Source organism: Scomber japonicus, chromosome 18 (assembly GCF_027409825.1).
Source record: "Scomber japonicus isolate fScoJap1 chromosome 18, fScoJap1.pri, whole genome shotgun sequence".
NCBI classification, from domain to species: Eukaryota; Metazoa; Chordata; class Actinopteri; order Scombriformes; family Scombridae; genus Scomber; species Scomber japonicus.
The window spans coordinates 6,834,287-6,852,849 of NC_070595.1; the positions used below are offsets into that span (position 1 = coordinate 6,834,287).

General features: G+C 39.9%; 2 protein-coding genes across 2 annotated transcripts; both read right to left on the reverse strand.

The window, feature by feature from the left end:
* Positions 1-59: 59 nt before the first annotated feature.
* Positions 60-7,773, reverse strand: LOC128378385 (NACHT, LRR and PYD domains-containing protein 12-like). The gene is made up of 11 exons (XM_053337886.1): positions 7,699-7,773; positions 6,279-6,564; positions 4,209-5,985; positions 3,950-4,117; positions 3,437-3,610; positions 3,116-3,289; positions 2,413-2,586; positions 2,132-2,305; positions 1,812-1,985; positions 1,436-1,482; positions 60-789 (listed from the first exon to the last, which is right to left on the reverse strand). Exons 2-11 carry the CDS (start codon positions 6,550-6,552, stop codon positions 218-220), a joined length of 3,708 nt encoding a protein of 1,235 aa, XP_053193861.1. The 5' UTR covers positions 6,553-6,564; positions 7,699-7,773; the 3' UTR covers positions 60-217.
* A 3,121-nt stretch (positions 7,774-10,894) lies between these two features.
* Positions 10,895-15,673, reverse strand: nags (N-acetylglutamate synthase). The gene is made up of 8 exons (XM_053338295.1): positions 15,299-15,673; positions 14,233-14,513; positions 13,245-13,458; positions 12,090-12,270; positions 11,854-11,893; positions 11,600-11,731; positions 11,303-11,485; positions 10,895-11,075 (listed from the first exon to the last, which is right to left on the reverse strand). The coding sequence occupies exons 1-8, from the start codon at positions 15,671-15,673 to the stop codon at positions 10,895-10,897; spliced, it is 1,587 nt and encodes a 528-aa protein (XP_053194270.1).
* Between the last annotated feature and the right edge of the window lie 2,890 nt (positions 15,674-18,563).

The following is an 18,563-nucleotide window of genomic DNA, read 5'->3' on the forward strand; positions in this document are numbered from 1 at the left end:
GGTCATACACACAGCACTGTCCTACTTCTATCTGTGGATATGTGATTATGGTGTTTGTATGAGAAAAATACAGAAAAATGCATTTTTCTCAACTGGTATTGCTATCAGTGGCTAACCTGGCTAAAACTGGTTTTCTGACTTCTAAACTGGAATGATACACACTTTTGTAAGACATATTTCTTGTAAGATTATTCCCAGCTCCAACTTCCAGCTGAAGCTATTCCTCGTCTAGCTGATGCAGAGACACTGTGGAACCAATATGGTAAATTGTCAGACCAGGTGTTGGCCTAATCTCAAAGCCAAAGCCAGGGTAGAGGGGTTCAGTGAATTGGGAGTAGAAGGTGTAGAGGTGAATCAGTGCGTCAGATGAGACTCTGTAAAAGGACACAGTGCCAGCAGACCAGTCCAGATACACCGCCACTCTCTTGGTGCTGTCTTCAGAGGTACATATCGTTGTTTCTGTGTTATTATGCCAAGCATAGTAATGCCTCTGATAGTAGTATAGACTCCAAGACTTGTCATTTCCACCAAACCTGCACTCATTACCATTTCCTCTTCTGGTTATTCCTCGGTAAGCCACTGCCACATAGAATTGAGCATTCATCTGAAATTCCCAGTAACAGCGACCAGTCAGACCATTACTACAGAGCAGCTGTGGGAGGGAATCAAATCTCTCTGGATGATACCGATATGGCTGTTCTTCACTCACAAATTTCACCTGTCTGTTGTTCTCAGACAAGATGAGTTTTCTGTGAGCTGTGTTTGGGTCCAGTGTGAGCTCACACGCATCTGGAGGAAAGAACAAGACAACAACTTTCTAATAACTTGGTGGTTATAACTATTTTAATGTTCTGTGAATGTACTGCATGTACAGGATTTCTATGATGTATAGGCTCATAACAAATTACCAGACACAAAGTATTCATTCAAGGTTATATTTTTTTTAAAAAGAGGAAATGTCCCAAAGTACAAATACTTATTATAAGTATAATTAGTAGTCCTGGATTTGAAAATCTAGGTATACATTTACATTTACAAATTAATTTAATATAATACATAATTTAAGCAGATGAATCAATATTAAGCAGCATTTTACTAGTATACTGTAGTTGCTCAGCCAGTTGGTTGCGACCAAGGGGTCTTTGCTTTTTGTGAAATATTTTAAAGTTTTCCCTAGAACAATGATATTAGACCATTTGAAAAGTATTGAGGGGAGTATTTTCCTTTGAGTTGCAGTGAAGCAGAAGTGCCAGAATAATAAAAAAGGCAGCTATGTACATATTATCTGAATCAGTTATAAAATAAAATATAAGGTAAACATAATCTTTAAATATGTGAAAGGAATCATAGACATGCGAAACAATACACATACTGTACATATGAGGGTGATTTCATATAACTTAAAAGCTTTTTTTCTCAATAATAAAATACTTACACTTCCACAGATTAGCTTTTAACCTCTGCTGTCCACCGTGGTCCACTCTGAAAGAATAAATATGGTCAGAAAGGCATATTTTCTTTGCATGTGCAAATAGAGCATGAAATAGCCCTCATTAGGCATTATTATCCACAATCTATACTAAACTTTAGCATTACAACTTGGTTGTTATTTTAGTGGTTTTATTTTTAGTCATAGTGAACATTGTACTCTCCACAGTTTTTTGCATAAAAGTTTGATCAGTGGTTTCCACTCTTTTTTTAAAAATCTGAAATTGTTCTTTATCCCAAGACCCAATTTGTAGTCAAATTTAATATTTTAATGCTACTGAGGATCCACTGAATGTAAGCGCTCTGCCCTCTGTGAGCCATACCTGAGAGTGTCCAATCTCCACTGTGGATTCTCCATTCCAGCAGAAAGCAGGCTCACTCCTGAGTCTCCTGGATGATTGTAGCTCAGGTCCAGCTCTCTCAGATGGGAGGGGTTGGACCTCAGAGCTGAGACCAAAGAACCACAGCCTTTATCTGTGACCTGACATCCTGACAACCTGCAAACATTTATATGTACTTGATTATTTGTTATTTTGACTATGAAATTAATTACTATTGATTGATTGACCACAGCTGAATTAGAATCTTGGCACTAATGTGAAAGTGTACATGAGGGCACATTTAGATTGGTATTTGTTCTGACCTGAGGGTCTCCAGTGTACATTTAGTACTCTCAAGTCCAGTAGATAGAAGCTTCACACCTGAATCCTGCACGTTGTTGTTACTCAGGTCCAGCTCTCCCAGACTAGAGGTCTGGGAGCTGAGAACTGAGGACAGAGCCTCACAGCTTCTCTCTGACAGCTTACAGCCACTCAGCCTTAGGAATAATTAATGTGGATGACAAAGCAAAGGCAAGCTCAAGTTGTGTGTTCAAACATTCATTTTCAATTCCTTAAAAGATATGAAATATGTCACTCAGCTGACCTGAGAGCTTCCAGGTTACAATGTGGACTGCTTAGTCCAGTAGAGAGGAACTTGACCCCTGAATCTTGCAAATAGTTGTTACTCAAGTCCAGCTCTCTCAAGCTGGAGTTTTGGGAAGAGAGGACTGGGGCCAGAGCCTCACAGCTTTTTTCTAACAGATAACAACCACGTACTCTGAAGAAGAATCAATTGTAAAACAAATATAAAAAGTCATCTCTTGTCACACTCAATTCCTGGGTATAAAGATGGATTTCTGAGGTCACCTAATAGTTACACATTTTTAAATTAACTCATCTATAAAAGTAAATTGATCATGAAATGAAAACTATAAAGGTGCAAATGGTAAGCAAATAGAATAGAATTTTCAGGGGGGAGTGTTTTAAATCAGAGTTTAAACTCAATTGTAATCTATTAAACAAGACAGGATTACAACCTGTAATTGTCATTTGATTTGATTAATTTTAGCCTATACCACCCTATAAAACATCCACAGAATGTTCCCAATACTCATCAGGAATAGCTCAAGACATCTCCAATCCTTCAAACAATGTGAAAGTTCATAATTATTCTGGTGGTACACTCCAAAGTCCAGTCAGTTGAATAAACTTCTCTGTACTTCCAGGAAAGGTTTTTAACTTAAAGTGACAGAAACTGTTCTATAATCCTAACTACAAAAAACAAACAAACAAAAAAACAATCTGACCTGAGCGTTTCAAGTTTACAGTGAGGACTCTCCAGTCCAGCACTGAACACCATCACTCCAGAATCCCCTAGGATATTCATACACAGATCAAGCTGTCTCAGACAGGAGGATGGGGAACTAACAAAAAAGGCCACAGCATCACAGCATTTCCACGTCAGCCCACAAGTGATCAACCTAAAAAAGAAAAAGCAGTTCAGACAAACATCAAGTCTGAAAATTCTGGATTTCTATTTAATGATACAGAATCTAGAAGTCCTTGTTAGCAAAAACAACTTTTTAAATTACAGGGTTTGGCTTTGATTAGTCATACAGCCAGCTGACCTGAGAGTTTCAAGTCTGCAGTGTGGACTCTGCAATCCAGCAGAGAGCTGTATCACTCCTGTATCCCCCAGTGAATTGATACTCAAGTCCAGCTCTGTAAGGCTGGAGGACTGGGAACTGAGGGCTGAAGATAAATCTTCACAGTTATAAGATAACAGACCACAGCCAATCAGCCTAAACAAGAACAAACAATAAGGATGGACAAATATTGAAAAAAAATGATTAAATGCAGTCTGGCAGAATTGTGATTCCCTCATAGTGACAGTTGTTCCTTTATATTATTATTTTTATATTACCCTATCTTTTTATGGCAATACATCTGAGAGTTGTTGAGATATTTCAATCGGAACCCAACATTTGGCCCCAAAGAAAAGGTCCAACAAAGTCATTAAAACAGATTATTTGGGAACTTTGAATGTCTTTACCAAACTTTTCACTAATCCATAGACCTAGAGTGTGGCATATTCAAAAACCAACGAGATATCAAACAATATTTAAATAAAGCATGCTTACTTCAGAGTTTTCAGTCTACATTGTGGATTCTTCAAACCACCTACAAGCTCCTGGACTCCTGTAAAACAGTTGTAACTCAGGTCCAGCTCTCTCAGATTTGAGGTCAAGGAACTGAAAACTGGAGCCAGAGCTTTATAGCTTCTCTTAGACAGCATACAGCCACTTAACCTGAAAATATCATAACCAAACAAAGAATGAACAAAAACCTCAAAATATAACATCCACATTGTTTAATGTGTATGGTAACTTGTGCACTCACAGAGATAGCCTAGAGGCTTGAACCACTGGCAGCAACCTCAGAAGACTTTCCTCTGAAGCTGAGAATTTCTTCAGGTCAAACATGTCCAACTCACAACATAGTAGGATGAAAACCAGATCTGACCATTGAGTAGGAGAGAGTTTTTGTGTGGACAGATTTCTTGAACTCAGGTACTGTTGAATCTCCTCCACTAGAGAATCATCCTTCATCTCATTCAGACAGTGAAACAGATTAAAGCATCTCTCTGGAGAGGGATTCTCCTTGATCTTCATTTTGATGTACTGGACTGTTTCCTGAATGCTTTGTAGGCTACTTCCTGATTGTTTCAATAGGTCTTGAAGGAGTGTTTGATTGGTCTGCAGTGAGAGGCCCATGAGGAAGCGAAGGAACAAGTTCAAGTGTTCATCAGGACTCTGTAAAGCCTTGTCGATTGCACTCTGGTAGAGATGTTGTACTGCAGATCTGTCTGTGATAAGAGATGTTGATTTTTCCTCCCACAAAAGGTTGACACCATAGTTGATGAATGATATGAAGACATAAACAGCAGCCATAAACACTTGACAGCTTGAATGGACAAAGCAGAAACTTTGGTCCTGGTTTAGCCCACGTTCTTTTTTAAAGATCTGTGTGAAAACTTCGGCATATTCTGAGGCTTCTCTGATGTTAATGCCACAATCTAGTAGATCTGCTTCACAGAAGATTAAGTTGCCTTTCTGAAACTGCTCAAAAGCCAGTTTTCCCAATGCGACTATCATCTTGCTGGTCTTGGTGGTCCAAGGTGGATCTGTTTCAGCTCCTTCATGGTATTTGACATTTGCCTGTTTGGACTGAACAACCAGGAATTGTGTGTACATCTCAGTAAGGGTGTTGGGAAGCTTCCGTTTGTCACTGGTTTTCAACATGCTCTCCAGAACTGATCCAGTAATCCAGCAGAAAACGGGGATGCGGCACATGGTGTGGAGGCTTTGTGAGGCCCTGATCTGGGTGATGATTTTGCTGGCCAGCTCTTTATGTCTGAATCTCCTCCTGAAGTACTCCTCTTTCTCTGCATCCGTGAACCCTCTCATCTCTGTCAACATGTGAATGTACTCTGGAGGGATTTGTTTGGCTGCCTCAGGTGTTGTGGTTATCCAGAGACAAGCAGAAGGAAACAACTTCCCCATGATGAGGTTTGTTAGCAGCACGTCCACTGACGCTGACTCATTGACGTCTGTCAGGATCTCGTTGTTGTGAAAGTCAAGAGGAAGTTGAAACTCATCCAGACCATCAAATATGAATGCAATCTGGAGTTTATCAAAGGTTCCCACTTCTTTGGTATCAGCAAAGAAGTGATGGAGAAGTTCCACCCAGCTGAATTTTCTGTCTTTAAGTAAATTCAATTCTTGGAAAGTGAATGGAAAGAGGAACTCGATATCGCTGTCGACTTTGTCTTGAGCCCAATCCCGAGCAAACTTCTGTGTCAAGATAGTTTTCCCAATACCAGACACTCCATTTGTCATTAATGTTCTGACTGATTCATCTTGACCAGGGCAAGGTTTAAAGATGTCTTCTATATGGGTAGTCTGCTCCAGATTGGCTGTTTTGCTGGATGTTGTTGCAGTTTGGCTGAAATCATGTTTCATGTCAACATTTCGAGACATCCCCTCCATTATATGAAGGTCATTGTTTAGCTCATTCATCCATATCTGCTTTCCAAATTGTGTGGCTTGCTGAGGTGGAAGCTGAAACTTCCTTCTGAGGTTGGATTTTAGTTTACGTTGGCAATCAGAGAGTGTCTCTAAAGGAACAGCAGATATGATTTAAATGTAAATATGTGATTGCAAGTGAAGTAACAGTAACACAAATCAATTAAATCAAGCCAAATCAAACTGAGAACAGGCACCGATGTATCAGCAAAGGCTGAGGAGGCATCTTATACTGTCTCACCACTTGTGGCTGAACCAGAAAAGTAGCTGACACAATGGAGTTGACCATTGTATCCATGGAATGTCTCAAGACCTCAAGTCATATTATAGTGTAATTCAGAGAGCATGTAACTTTAATGTATTTAGTGATTCTTGTCCTACTTACCTTTGGGTGTTGAGTTGATGTTTAATAAATGCTGCACCAAGCCATTTTTTTTAATTCTCTTCAAAACCAATATGGTCACCTCCACTGCATTTTTGTTGTAGGTATCTATGATCTGATCAACTGTGTCCAACCTGTCTGCGTTCTCCAGCTGGCTCCTTTGGATAGCTGGGAAGCCTTCCAAAACATCAGCCTGCTGCAAGAACCATTTGAACTTTTTAAACTCTTCATCTGCCAAATATTCCAAAGTTCCCAGCAGCTCTGTGGGTGTTGCCATGGTTTCTTTTTGCTGAAATGAAATGGAAACCTAGTAACAATTTACAGAGGCTGTACAGAGGATGCAAAGTGGGATTATCTTTCAAATCAATCAGATTTTGTGCCCCTGTAGTTCTGGAAGTAAAAACTAATTTTTTCCCCCATTGACAATGCTACCTCAGTCACAGTTTGTGCACCTTCACGGCTTGGATCAGCATGAGACTGTTGAGATTAAATCATCAGTACAAAAGATGAACAACTGCATTAGAAAATATCTGGCTCTGTGCACATAAAAATTTTGGGGTAGTTGACTATGACTCCCAATGTACTTTTCGGCCAGAAACAGCCAATTACTGATCTTAAAATTTGATAATGCATGCAACTAACTGCCAGTGGATGATATAGATTACACTGTGGAGAAAACTGATTTTACAATCTACAGATTGTCCTCCGGTCCCCAGGAGGTACAGTTTCATTTAAATGAGGCTTACTGATCATAATTTCCACAAGAAAAAAAAAGAAAAGTGTAACATTGTAATAAGTTGGAATGAAGTGGGCAAAGAATGTCTAACACAGAAATGGATTTTAATTGATACCTTATACTTTATAAATAGTCAAGCCAAACCAAACAGTTTTGACACGGGAGTATAAAAGTTGCACAGTTGATGGGAAAACAACAGGTGGGTTAAATCTTTCTGTACTAGTTTCAAATGATCCACTGTTAAGTAAGTAATAAACATGAGTATGTTACTGTATGTAGTATTAAAGCAATCGTAAATGCATTACCATGATTGTTATTATAATTAATCTAATAAAGATGAAGTAATATAAGCTACTGTAACCTTGTTAACATGTATTTATAAGTCTGTCTGTTAAATGGGCACTCCAGAAATTCAATATTGCACTTGTTGGGGGTTCCAAAAGTGATTTTTAAATCAATGGTCAAATGGAAGCATTGGAGGCTGACTTTTAGTTCTTAGAAAAGGGTCAAACTTTAGATACTGTATTTCATCAGACCATTTCCCGCCTGGTAAACACTCCTGTCTTTTAAACACAGTACCCAAACTCTACTTTTTAGAACTAAATATCTTGGTAACCATTGGCCCAGTCAATTCAACGAATATTCCATTGAAAGTGTAAGCTTTTAATGATGATGATGATGACTCACCACCTGTTGGCTTTAATGTTGGCTCTGAAGAGTGCGTAGCTTCCTCTTTCCAGGCGGATGGCACCTGTGGTCAGCTTGTTGCAGGGCTTGATTGAAGCTCCTTCTCCAGGTTGGGGGCTTGAATCTTTAATCGATGTGGTTTTATAACAGCAAACTGTGAGGAAGAATTTAGAAAAAGAGGAAGAACCTGGAAGTTCCGCATGCAAGTTAGTTCTTCCTGCAACTACTCTACTATGCGTTCCTGGATAGTGCACTCAAAATGGTCAGACAGTTGAGTGAGTAACTATTGACACTTCTCACTCTCCAACAGTCTTGACTATGTAGCAGAAGGGGAAGGACCACTGTTGAAACAGGAAATTGCGACTGAGGACGCTATAATGAACATCACTTCATTTTACAAATTCATTAGACATGTAGAAACAGTAGGTTTCTTGGGTTAATTTAACAGTCTGTAATGGTACTGCAAACGACAATGTGAATGCTAATGCTATGTGCTAATATTAGCTTAATAACTAGCTACTCATCATGTAAGTGTGCAACAGCCATGTGTGATTTGACTCCATGTCACAGTATTGACAGTTATGGAAGTCTAGAAACTTACAGATAGCAGTGCAGAAGCTAACAGGGGTGCCACTTCAGCAATACCTTTGATGGTGAGCCTTCCATTTTACTATAAAGAGAAAGCAGAACTGAAACAGCTGAATGGACAAACTGTCTTGTGGTAGAATTGGCAACAGCTTGTGCTTGTATGATGTTGCATACTGATTTGAACTGAATCCAAACAAAACAAGTTTTACAGTTTTATAAATGAGAAGCCAGCTGTTATTTTTAGTTTTTTAGACAGTAACACAATTTTATACTGCTGAAACCTCGTGTTAACTTCAGACACATGAACCTATCCTTTAACACAAAGACACATTTTTTATCACTGCACTTCAAAGGACATGAGCCAAATACATAAATAATTACAACCTACTTGTGCTACCCGAGGGTTGTTGAACTAAATAAGGTAGTCTTCAAATACAAATTAAAATCACTTGTCACCACCACACCCACAATATTCCAGTGTTTTAAAAGCTATTAGCTGAACCTCTGGACGTATTTTTGCTTCCTGCTCGATGGCATGAGTGGTGTGACTCCATGTAGCCTTTTTTATTTGTGCAAATACACAGTTCAGTTACCATGGGAACATAACTGTGAGAAAGGAAAGTGTTGGTTCATCTTGATTTTGTGGTATAGATGACATTTTAAAAAGGTCTAAAACTAAAAAAAAAAAATCTCTCATCCTGTTTTGTTACAAATAAAATAAATGGGCTAATATTTCAAGAGTTAAACTCCAGCAAGGAATGCAAAAAGTCAGGACTGAGGAGAAGAAAATGTCCATTTCTGTATTTGAAATAAGACCACGAACTAAACACAAAGACAGTTCTTATTGAAGTGTTCAAGTTTATTCAAATTATAGCTTCAAACAGTCAAAGAATGATACAGAAGCATACAAATCAGAGTCACTTCATTCTTCACTATTTCCTCTACCACTAGTAGAAACTTAAGGTGTGCTCACATTTGTCCTTTTTTTCATTTGCCTTTTAACTTCTAATTTAGTACTGAAGTGGCTGTTACAGAATTTAATTTAGAAGGTCAGGCTTGCCAAGTGATGGACTACAAATGTTAAGCGACTCAAAAATGAGGCAAGTAATAACAAAAAAAAAAGGTGTAAACATCTGAACTGAGTAAACTGGATATCATCATTCTTTCCTGTAAACACTGCTGAGCTGAAGGCTCCACCAACAGGTCAAAAACTAGAACTGACCTCTATCGAAAATAAGCAAATAAGGAAATAGCCTGGACTGAAAACAGCATATTTAGTGTTGTCAGGCTAAAATTTCTAAGTAAAAAATACAGCGTTTTTGTAACATTAAGGAAAGTGCTATTGTAGCATATTATTACTGTTATTATCACATTAGGAAATAGCACCTTATCAGATTTGGACATGCTGTGGAGTATTTGGTCTAGTGTGCTTTAATGATGCTAATATTACACCCATTGGTGTGGCATTTAAGTGCTTCCTGTTATAAACTGTTAACCTGTTGTAAACATTCTGTTATTTGCTATTTAAGGCTTGTGAATTGATATGTCAACATAATAAGGATTAAAGGTGTACTCCAGCTATTTAGTATTGCACTTCCATGGAGTGAAGGGACTGCAAAGAGACACGTTAAATGAAGAATGCAGAAGTAGAGATATCCTGACTTTTAGCCCTTTGTAAGAGACCAGCTCTGAAAACGCTGGATCCTACATTCCCCATAATGCAACTTTATGGTGTCTTTCGTTAGACCCTGTCTGGGTGGTAAATCCCAAGGTTGGAACAGAGGCTTTCTATTAAAAATTGAGGGTTTCAAAGCCAAAGCCACTTTAAAAAGCTCCATACTTTACATCAATTGTTCACAACCTAAATAATAATAATGATAATAATAATAATAGTAATAATAATAAAAAAAAAAATAATAATAATAATACTGTTTTATGATAAGTTTATTGGCCTTCTCCATGTGTAAAAATCAGAGGACTTCCCCTTTAATAAGCCTTATATTATGCTAAGAGATATACTGGCATTCAGAATAAGGCACCCAAAAAGATCTGGAGGTAAAACAGCACCTGGCTGCATTTGTGGAGGCATACAGTACAGAAGTCACTTTGGAAAAGCTCAGTTTTCCTGGTCCACATTACAACAACCTTAAGTTTTGTGAATTCATCACTCCAGAGAAAAATCACAGTTTTTTTAGCTAAATGCAGATGGAAGGCAAAAATAGTGAGAACAACTTTCTATTTCAAAATAAGCCACATAAGTGTGAACATGGTCTCAATGTTTCCTGGCAAAGTGGAGATGTCACTGGAATGCCACTGAAACCATGTCATCCATTAACCTTACCATTACCTTAATGCTATCCCCAGCCCTAAATACTAGTACACTTAAGAGTTAACCCCCGGTTTAAAAATAGAGGAGGATTTATAGTTTGTCAAGACACTGCATATATGAAATTCTCCACAGCAGTGTAGCTTTGGTTTTCAAGTTGCAAAGTAGAAGGAAACCCAAGAAAAGATTCAAAACAGAACAAGCCCATAGCTCTAAGGCTTAACACGCTTCACATTCTCCAGTTGAAAAGTTACGCAAGCAGCAGGCCAAGGAAGAAGCATTTCATGACCCTGCGGCAGGTGGTGGGGGCTGCTGGGAGGCGGTGAGAGAGGAGGCGTGGAAAGAGTCGGGGAGATTCTTGGCATACTCCACCAGCTCATAGGAATCTCTGATGTCTGTCAGGCCCAACCAGAACACTGTCCATACCCCATTAACAAAGCTCCCATCACAGTGCTTGAAGTACCTGGACCGACAAGGATCACATGACAGATTTTTGGTTCTCAGTCAGGAAAACTTCAAAATCATCAACATTCATTGTCTGGAATCCATGAATGTCTATATTAAGTCTGGTACCAATACTTCTAGTTAGTGGATGAGTGAAAACTTTGACCAGCAGGTGGTGCTCGGTGAACAAAGTCATTAGAATGGAAAGTCTTAAAAGGTGTCTGTGTGTGTGGGTAAATGTCATACCATGGGTTGATCTTGTTGGTGGCTCTGGACCTCCAGAACAGTTTGCCCAGGTCTTGTCTGATACACTCCCACAGAATTTGGCTGGTACCCTGGCCCTGCTTACTGCTGCTCACCACAAACTTGTCAAGGTAAGGAGTGCCGCTGTTCACCGGCTCCATGGTGATGATGGCTGCTGCGCTGTAACTGGAGGGGGTGGGGCAGAAAGATAGAAAGTCATAAGTCATTGTTTTAAAAGGCAGACTGGATGCAAGGTGTTGATACCGTGTTCTGGACCGAGACTAGAATGGTTGCACGTACCCTTCAGAGAGGTAGATGGAGTGCAGTCGTCCTTTCAGAGAGTCGATGTAATCGTACCTCAGAGTTTTATCAAATGACATGTTAATGAGAGCCAGAAGACGCTCAACATCAATCCCATCCAAAGAGCTGTACCTACACACACAAACACATAAACCACTGGTCAATGTAAATGCAAGAGATGAGTCAAATGAAGTGTTTTCTACAGTTACGGTTTAGATTTCACATGTCCGTGTGTATGTGCGATAGCTACTCACCGGTGTATGGGGTCTCCGTTTTTAAAGAGTGACCCAGACCCTGAGAGAGACGGACAGACAGATACATAAGAAGTCATGCAAATCCTATCAAGATATAAACTTGTGTTGAACTTCTCCATACACACATTCATACATAGGCAAGTGGCCTCTTGGGTTACAAAAAGGGCCACCACCTCAAAATAGATGGTTTTGCCACATGTATGTAGGTGTAAGAGAGAGCTTGTCAGCGGTCTCACCTCTGTGGCTGAACAGCTCGGTCAGCAGAGTGTCAGCAGAGGTGATCACTGCAGAGGACTCGGTCGACAGCTGATTGAGCAGTCTGGCTATAGCGGTAACTCTGCGGCGCTCCGTAGCGCTCAGCCACGCCGCTGTGGACAGACCGGGAAGGTCGCTAGGCAACGACACTGTGCCCAGCACCTGCAACACAAAAAAGGAATTGTTCTTTCACATACATATATATATATATATATATATATATAGTAAGTTTATTCTGAAGATGCAACCTACTGTGCATGTAGTCAGACTGGACTGTTTCTCACACTAAGATTGATTCTCTTGTCAGTATGTTTCAACTGAAGCGCAACGTTCTCCCCTCGCACCTCTCCACCAGACTTGAGGAGACTATGTGCAGCAGTTCTTGTAACTTTCCAAAATTAACAATGTGACAAACACCTGCTGATAAATGAGGCACAATTTGAACTTTTTCTCTCAAATTGTATTTTTCATTATTTCTACATCTACTTTAGCCACTTCTCATGTGTACAACCAAGGGCAACACCATGAAAGCATTGGAGGAGAGACCCCTCTGCCCTTGTCCTTGTTTGAATAGTCACCAATAGGGTTGGGTATAGTTTTAAAAATTACAATACCAGAACCAAACCCACTTGCTTTAATACAAGTTGAGCCAAGTTTTTGCACTTTTGACCAGGCCATGTCCTCTCCTTGACTGAAAGAAAATCCACTGCATAGGCTTGTCCCTGACTGATTGATTTCCTTCCCAAGTTGGACTGTTACCCCTACTAACTTTCCTGAACTTTCTCAGCTTGGTACAACACCCATGAAAGGTGATATTAGCGAGGAAACTGATTTCGTTCGGAGGTCAAACAAAGGAAATTTGGTAGAACGTTGGTGTTTTACAGAAAACTACGGTTAGCTGTCCGAGGTGAACTCTACGGTGAAGCCAAGTGAAACTGCTGTCTGAAAAATGTGAAGACTTACAAAGAAGATCTAGAAACAATATTCTTGATGGGAGCTCCAGAGGTTTTTGAGGGTCCTCACAGTTACACTAAGGAAACATTCAGATGACATTCAGAGGACCCCGAACATCTGATATTCAGGCCAAAATAAAGAGTATTACGAAACACCTTCTAAGCAGTAGCTAACTGTCTTGCCTTGTGGTCTTGGCTGCGCAGACCTCCTGAGTTGTTCAGGAACATGACTTTGTGGGGCTGCAGGGCTCGGCAAACGGCCGCCGTCACATCTATCGGGTCCAACATTACTGAGCAACCTCGCCAGTCCCTCCCCACTGGGCAAACCAATGGGATTGTCCCGCAGTTCAGACTCCACTGGAGGAGGCTGGTATCCAAAGAAAGGGAGGGTGGAACACTGCAGGGAGAGGAGAAGAAAGAGGATGACGACAGGGTTTAGAGATCTTGAAGGATGTTAGAAGGAGGAAAAAAGGAAGAAAAGGAGGCAGGATTGAAGAGAGAGAAGAGCATGAAAGGATGGAAGAGAAGTAGTGATGGGAGACCAGTGTCATTAGTGTCAGCTCGACTTGGGCTCAGAGTTTTTAACAGAAAACAAGCATTACAAACTAAAGGTTTGAAAAAAGTGGGCATTTAGGAGGCACAGGGGTCAAACGAAAACTGCTACTGAGTTTTATTTTGAGAAAAGTAGGATCCTACATGTTTGGAGCTTGAACCAAAGGTCCACTTCTTCTGGAGTTTTCCAGGATGGATGAGTGCATGCATGAAATGTTTTATGCATCTTAAGTTCACGTATATGTGCAAACTATGTTTCGAAACATTTCCTTTTGGAAACAGTACATTTGCAGGTAAGTGTTTGTGTCACTTCCAAAAACTTACATTTTTCATCTGTTTAAACAAATACACGTCTTGTAGAAATTGTCATATTATCAGTTTTGAACTAAAAAAAAGCTCTTTTCTGAAAAACAAGTGTGATCAGGTGTACACAACATAATATGGCTTCACACCTACAGCACTAAACTGTTATTTAGTGTGTAATATTAAGGAAATGCTTTGGAATATTAACTTAAATTGCAAAGATAAAGGGAAATAGTAAACCCACTAATATTATAAGAAATCATGTACAATGTTTGGTTCACATTTGACCGACTGAACTGGATGTCTTAACCCCCACCTGCTTCCACGTGGTGCTTCATTCAGCAGGAGGAAGGACTCAGCTGAGAAGAAAGGCAGGATAGTGCCCGAGTGCTGCTGCAGAGCCTCGGTTAGCTGTTGACTCCGCTCTACTAGCCCCCTGGTGCAGAGAGCCCCAGTCCCCGGTTCTGCAGGCCTCGTCTCGTCATCCTCAGACCAGCCCATCACCACCACAGGCTTCATATCCATCCGCTGCAGGAAGGAGAGCCCAAAAGCCAGCCTATGAACCATCTCCCTGCTGTCGAACACAGAGCTGTCCACCTGGAAGAGATGAAGACACAAAGTGATACCAAACAAAGTAATAGTAAAAAAGAATTGTAGTATTAATTACGAAATATAAAACATTTCACCCATGGTCAATTTCTGGCTTCCAGAAGTTTATAATACTTTCTTAGACTTTATGTCAGATTTATATGTTAAGACCATTTTCACCACCTGCAAGATCAAACTCATGATTATGTGATTTTCTATTTCATAATATAATTTTTCCTCATAATCGTAACTTTTAACTGCTTGTATGTAATAGGTTTTGGGAAATGCCTGCCACCTAATGGTTTGACATAGAGTCACAAATGGAAACATTTTAAATTTAAAAATTGTATTTATTCATATTTTTAAAATACTGAAATGATCTAGAAACTACATGAGGTGGCAAGAACCTTTGGTAGGCTGGCATGGGAGGGACAGGATGTCTTAGTTAAATATGTTTTATATTGTAGGAGGGTGGTTAATACAGTAAACTATAATAAACAAACAATAAGTAGATATTTGATTCATAGCTAAGCATTTTATCTACAAATTAAGGATATTCGTTCCATTTCTTGTTTAAATCAGTGCTTAGGAACATAGTGGTTTTTTACAATAAATAACTTATTTTACTATGAGCCTACAATACTTTACAATTAGTTTACAATACTTTATAAATAGTTTACAATCATGTAGCCTACAATTAGTTTAAAATTAGACAGGAGCTGCCAACATGTATTAAACACAATTCATATATGTTGCGAGTTTATTTGAGTGAAAAGTAACAGCTGTTTCAATACCTCCAGTACAGCAAAAGCAGGAGACTGAGATGCACTCGCTCTCTGAAACTGGGTCAGCCAGTATCGGGCCTCCTGTGGGTCTCCACCGACTTCATTAAGGAAAGCCTTCACGTCCCGGTATATCAGATTCCGGTTGGCCAGCACTTGTCGGTCTGCGGCGGAGAAATACCCCAGATGCTCCGGCTGGGCCAAAGCCGCGGTCTTTCCTCCCGTGCCGGCCGCGTTCGAGCTCATCATGCGGCGCGGGGGCCCCAACATCCTCCGCTGCTGCTGGCCGGGAGCACGGGTCAGCACCGGGGGAGACGGGTTCGACAGGTATCTTCCTGCCATGACCATGGCCCGGCAACCGGAGGAACCGCTGTTTACTTTGGCCATATTGTCTGCTGACAGTGTCCAGAGTCCCTCGGTCTGGCGGTTGGAGTCGGGGAGCTCCGTATGCAGTCTCCGCCGAGAGCTGCTGGCAGCTCGCAGAAGCCCCGTGAAGAGTTTCATTCAACGGGCTGCTGTGTCTGCACTTCTCGCATTTCATCAGCGCGGGGAATGGGTGGGGAGGGGGGATGCTTACCCGCTGTGAGGTATCAAAGCTCGTCTGCTTTAAAATATCGATGTCAAGTTTAGGTTTAACCACACTTTACTTTTAACACTTTATACCTGAGAAACCGTTTGAGTAATGTTGGATAGGTGCACTATTCGGTTTTTGACTCAATAAATGTTTGCTAACTTTAAAAAAAAAAAAAAAGTTTCCGAATATAATCAGAGGTGTTATTTAAAATGTAGGTTATATTTTTTGTAATAAAAAAATCACAAGGAAAGTAAAATGCTATCACATACCTGAGGTCTTGTTACATCTAAAGCATTGGTTCCTCCTCAACAAACATACATTAGGTCATTGAATGCCTCATTGTTACTAGGCCTAGGCATTGTGTTTAAATGATGCAAATAAAATAATGCGTCTTTCTCCCTTACTTTGCATGGATTATCATGTTACAGACATATGGAGACCACAACAAATCACATTATTATGATTATGCCCATGTGAAACCTGTCTGATGTAGTGATTCATAGCCAACTCATAATTATAAGCAGTACAGTAGCACTTTCTGTTCTATGTTAATTATCCTGTGAAGTGGAACTTCACCTTCACTCTTTTCTAAAACTTTTAAGGAATCCTTGATTCCAACTTTAATATTGACTTTAATTTGATGATGGATTGAGTTTAGTTTTAACAGGAATCTTGTTTTACCTTTGAAATTGATGTTAGAGCCTTTGAAACACATCATATATTAATATAGTATCATAGTTATTGGGCAAAATGCTGTATTGAATGACTTTTAAAAAAATTAAACACAAGCCAAACAATTGTCTGTAACTACTGTTGGACTGTAATTTGTGTAATTTATGTAACTTGCCACCTTTGGTAAAATGTATACAGTATGTGTATATAAATTGTCAATTTAAAAAGTGGGATTCCTGCAGTTCCTTGTAATTACAATGACTTCAATTAGACCTTGTCGTGGTATCTTATTTTGCCCAAGTTATGGTAAGGACTTGGGTTTTTGTAATAACAGTGTGTGGTCTGTGTCTACCCCTGGAGGAGAATAAGTGGTAATACACTGATACGAACACTGAACAGTGTATGGAACTCTTGAAAAAGTTAATTTTGTTTGATTTATATTTATGAGTCAATATTTTTTTAATGGTGATTTGCAACTATTTAAAATAATATCAACTAAACTCATCAACATAAGCACATCAGTGGCCATCTTCTAATTAAAGGACCATCAAAAAAACAAAAGAAACCAAACAAAACCTCCCACAATTACATTTGTCAAGTTATCAAGTACACTTGAGCATTGCACACATAACAGGAGGAACTTTGCATAAAGAAATACAACAACAACACTTTAAACACTATTATGCACAATGACCCAGAGGCAAAGATTGCAGCTGCACATTCCTGTATGTTATAATATGGACAATATATGTGCTTTGTCATAATGTTTACTCTGGGCTGATCTATGATTCTATAAAACAGGGAGTCAGTGGTGTGTCTTATATAAGCCATGATAGAACCCCACACTGTAATAAAAGTTGAGGGCCATGCAAATTACAGGAGTTTCCTAGGAGAAAAAATAAAACGGGAGCACAGCGGGAGATTGGGTTAGAATATCTGAGAAATCTGGGAAAAATCTGTGTTGGCAGCTCTGGAGCATGTTACAGACCTTGTGCTGGTTCTCTTTAGCTCTAAAATCGTGGGTACCAGGGTCTTGGGACTTGCAGTGGTTTCTGTTGGCGCTGGGTCCCTGACTACCATAGGTCTTGCTCTGGTTCTCTGTAGCCCCAGGAACCTCTTTGGGCCTAGTGCCCTGTCTGTCATAGGCGTTTCCAGTGGCCTGACCCCAGCAGACCTTGCTCTGGTTTTCAGTGGCTCCAAGGATCTCTTTGAGCCTAGTGCCCTGTCCACTGCAGGACGTGCTCTGGTCACTTCAGCTGTTGTAGGCCATGCTTTGGCCATGTTTGGCTCCAGTATGTTGTTTACCATAGGCCCTGCAGAAAGAAAGAAAAATCTGGCTTCAGTCCTCTTGTTACCCTGCTCTTTAACTTTGTGGCCCCATTGCACGTTCTTCTGTAGACACTGTGCTGGTACTCTCTGGCACCACCCTGTTCACCTTACTTGGCTTTAGGATAGAAAGTGAAATCAGATCATTCATAACAGTTAAAACAGTCATTGAAGTTATTGGGAAGATGTGTCCAAACTGATTAATTTAAGCCTGCATGTTACTGTCTTCAGTTTTGTTCTGTGAAATAGTTGTGATTATGACCTGCTGTGCTGCTCTTGATTCATAAGGATGTAGTACCAGTGCTAAACCACTGAGAAGTGCACTAGATTTACAGGCCACACTGGGCTATAATGGTGAAATTTCTTTCAATATCACATATTCCTCAGAAAAGAGGACCTTTCAGTGTTTCTATAATTTTAGCTGTTGTTCCTGTTCTATTACAAACTTAGAATCCTGACTGATCTACTTCTCCTACCAGACTTGGAGGTGGTACTGGTGTTTGATCAATGGGAGACAATAGCTCAGCTGTTCCCTCACTGCTGACAGCTGGGAATTCTGACAGAACAAAGGAATTCTGACCTGAAGGAAAGATGAACGTTTTCCAACACAATATCCTCTTTTGTTATCGCTAACCAGGAAGCTAAATACCAACCACTATGATTGCCATCAGATATGACTTTATCAGACTATGATTTTACCAGACA

Excerpts from the sequence above, each read along its gene's own strand:
- LOC128378385 (XM_053337886.1), bottom strand. The coding sequence starts at position 6,552 with ATGGCAACACCCACAGAGCTGCTGGGAACTTTGGAATATTTGGCAGAT. Across the intron at positions 3,290-3,436 it reads TGCAGACTTGAAACTCTCAG|GTTGATCACTTGTGGGCTGA; the intron begins GTCAGCTGGCTG and ends TTTCTTTTTTAG. Across the intron at positions 1,483-1,811 it reads TGGAGATTGGACACTCTCAG|AGTGGACCACGGTGGACAGC; the intron begins GTATGGCTCACA and ends TTATTCTTTCAG.
- nags (XM_053338295.1), bottom strand. The coding sequence starts at position 15,673 with ATGGCCAAAGTAAACAGCGGTTCCTCCGGTTGCCGGGCCATGGTCATG. Across the intron at positions 14,514-15,298 it reads CTGCTTTTGCTGTACTGGAG|GTGGACAGCTCTGTGTTCGA; the intron begins GTATTGAAACAG and ends CATCTCTTCCAG. Across the intron at positions 11,732-11,853 it reads AACGGAGACCCCATACACCG|GTACAGCTCTTTGGATGGGA; the intron begins GTGAGTAGCTAT and ends TTGTGTGTGTAG.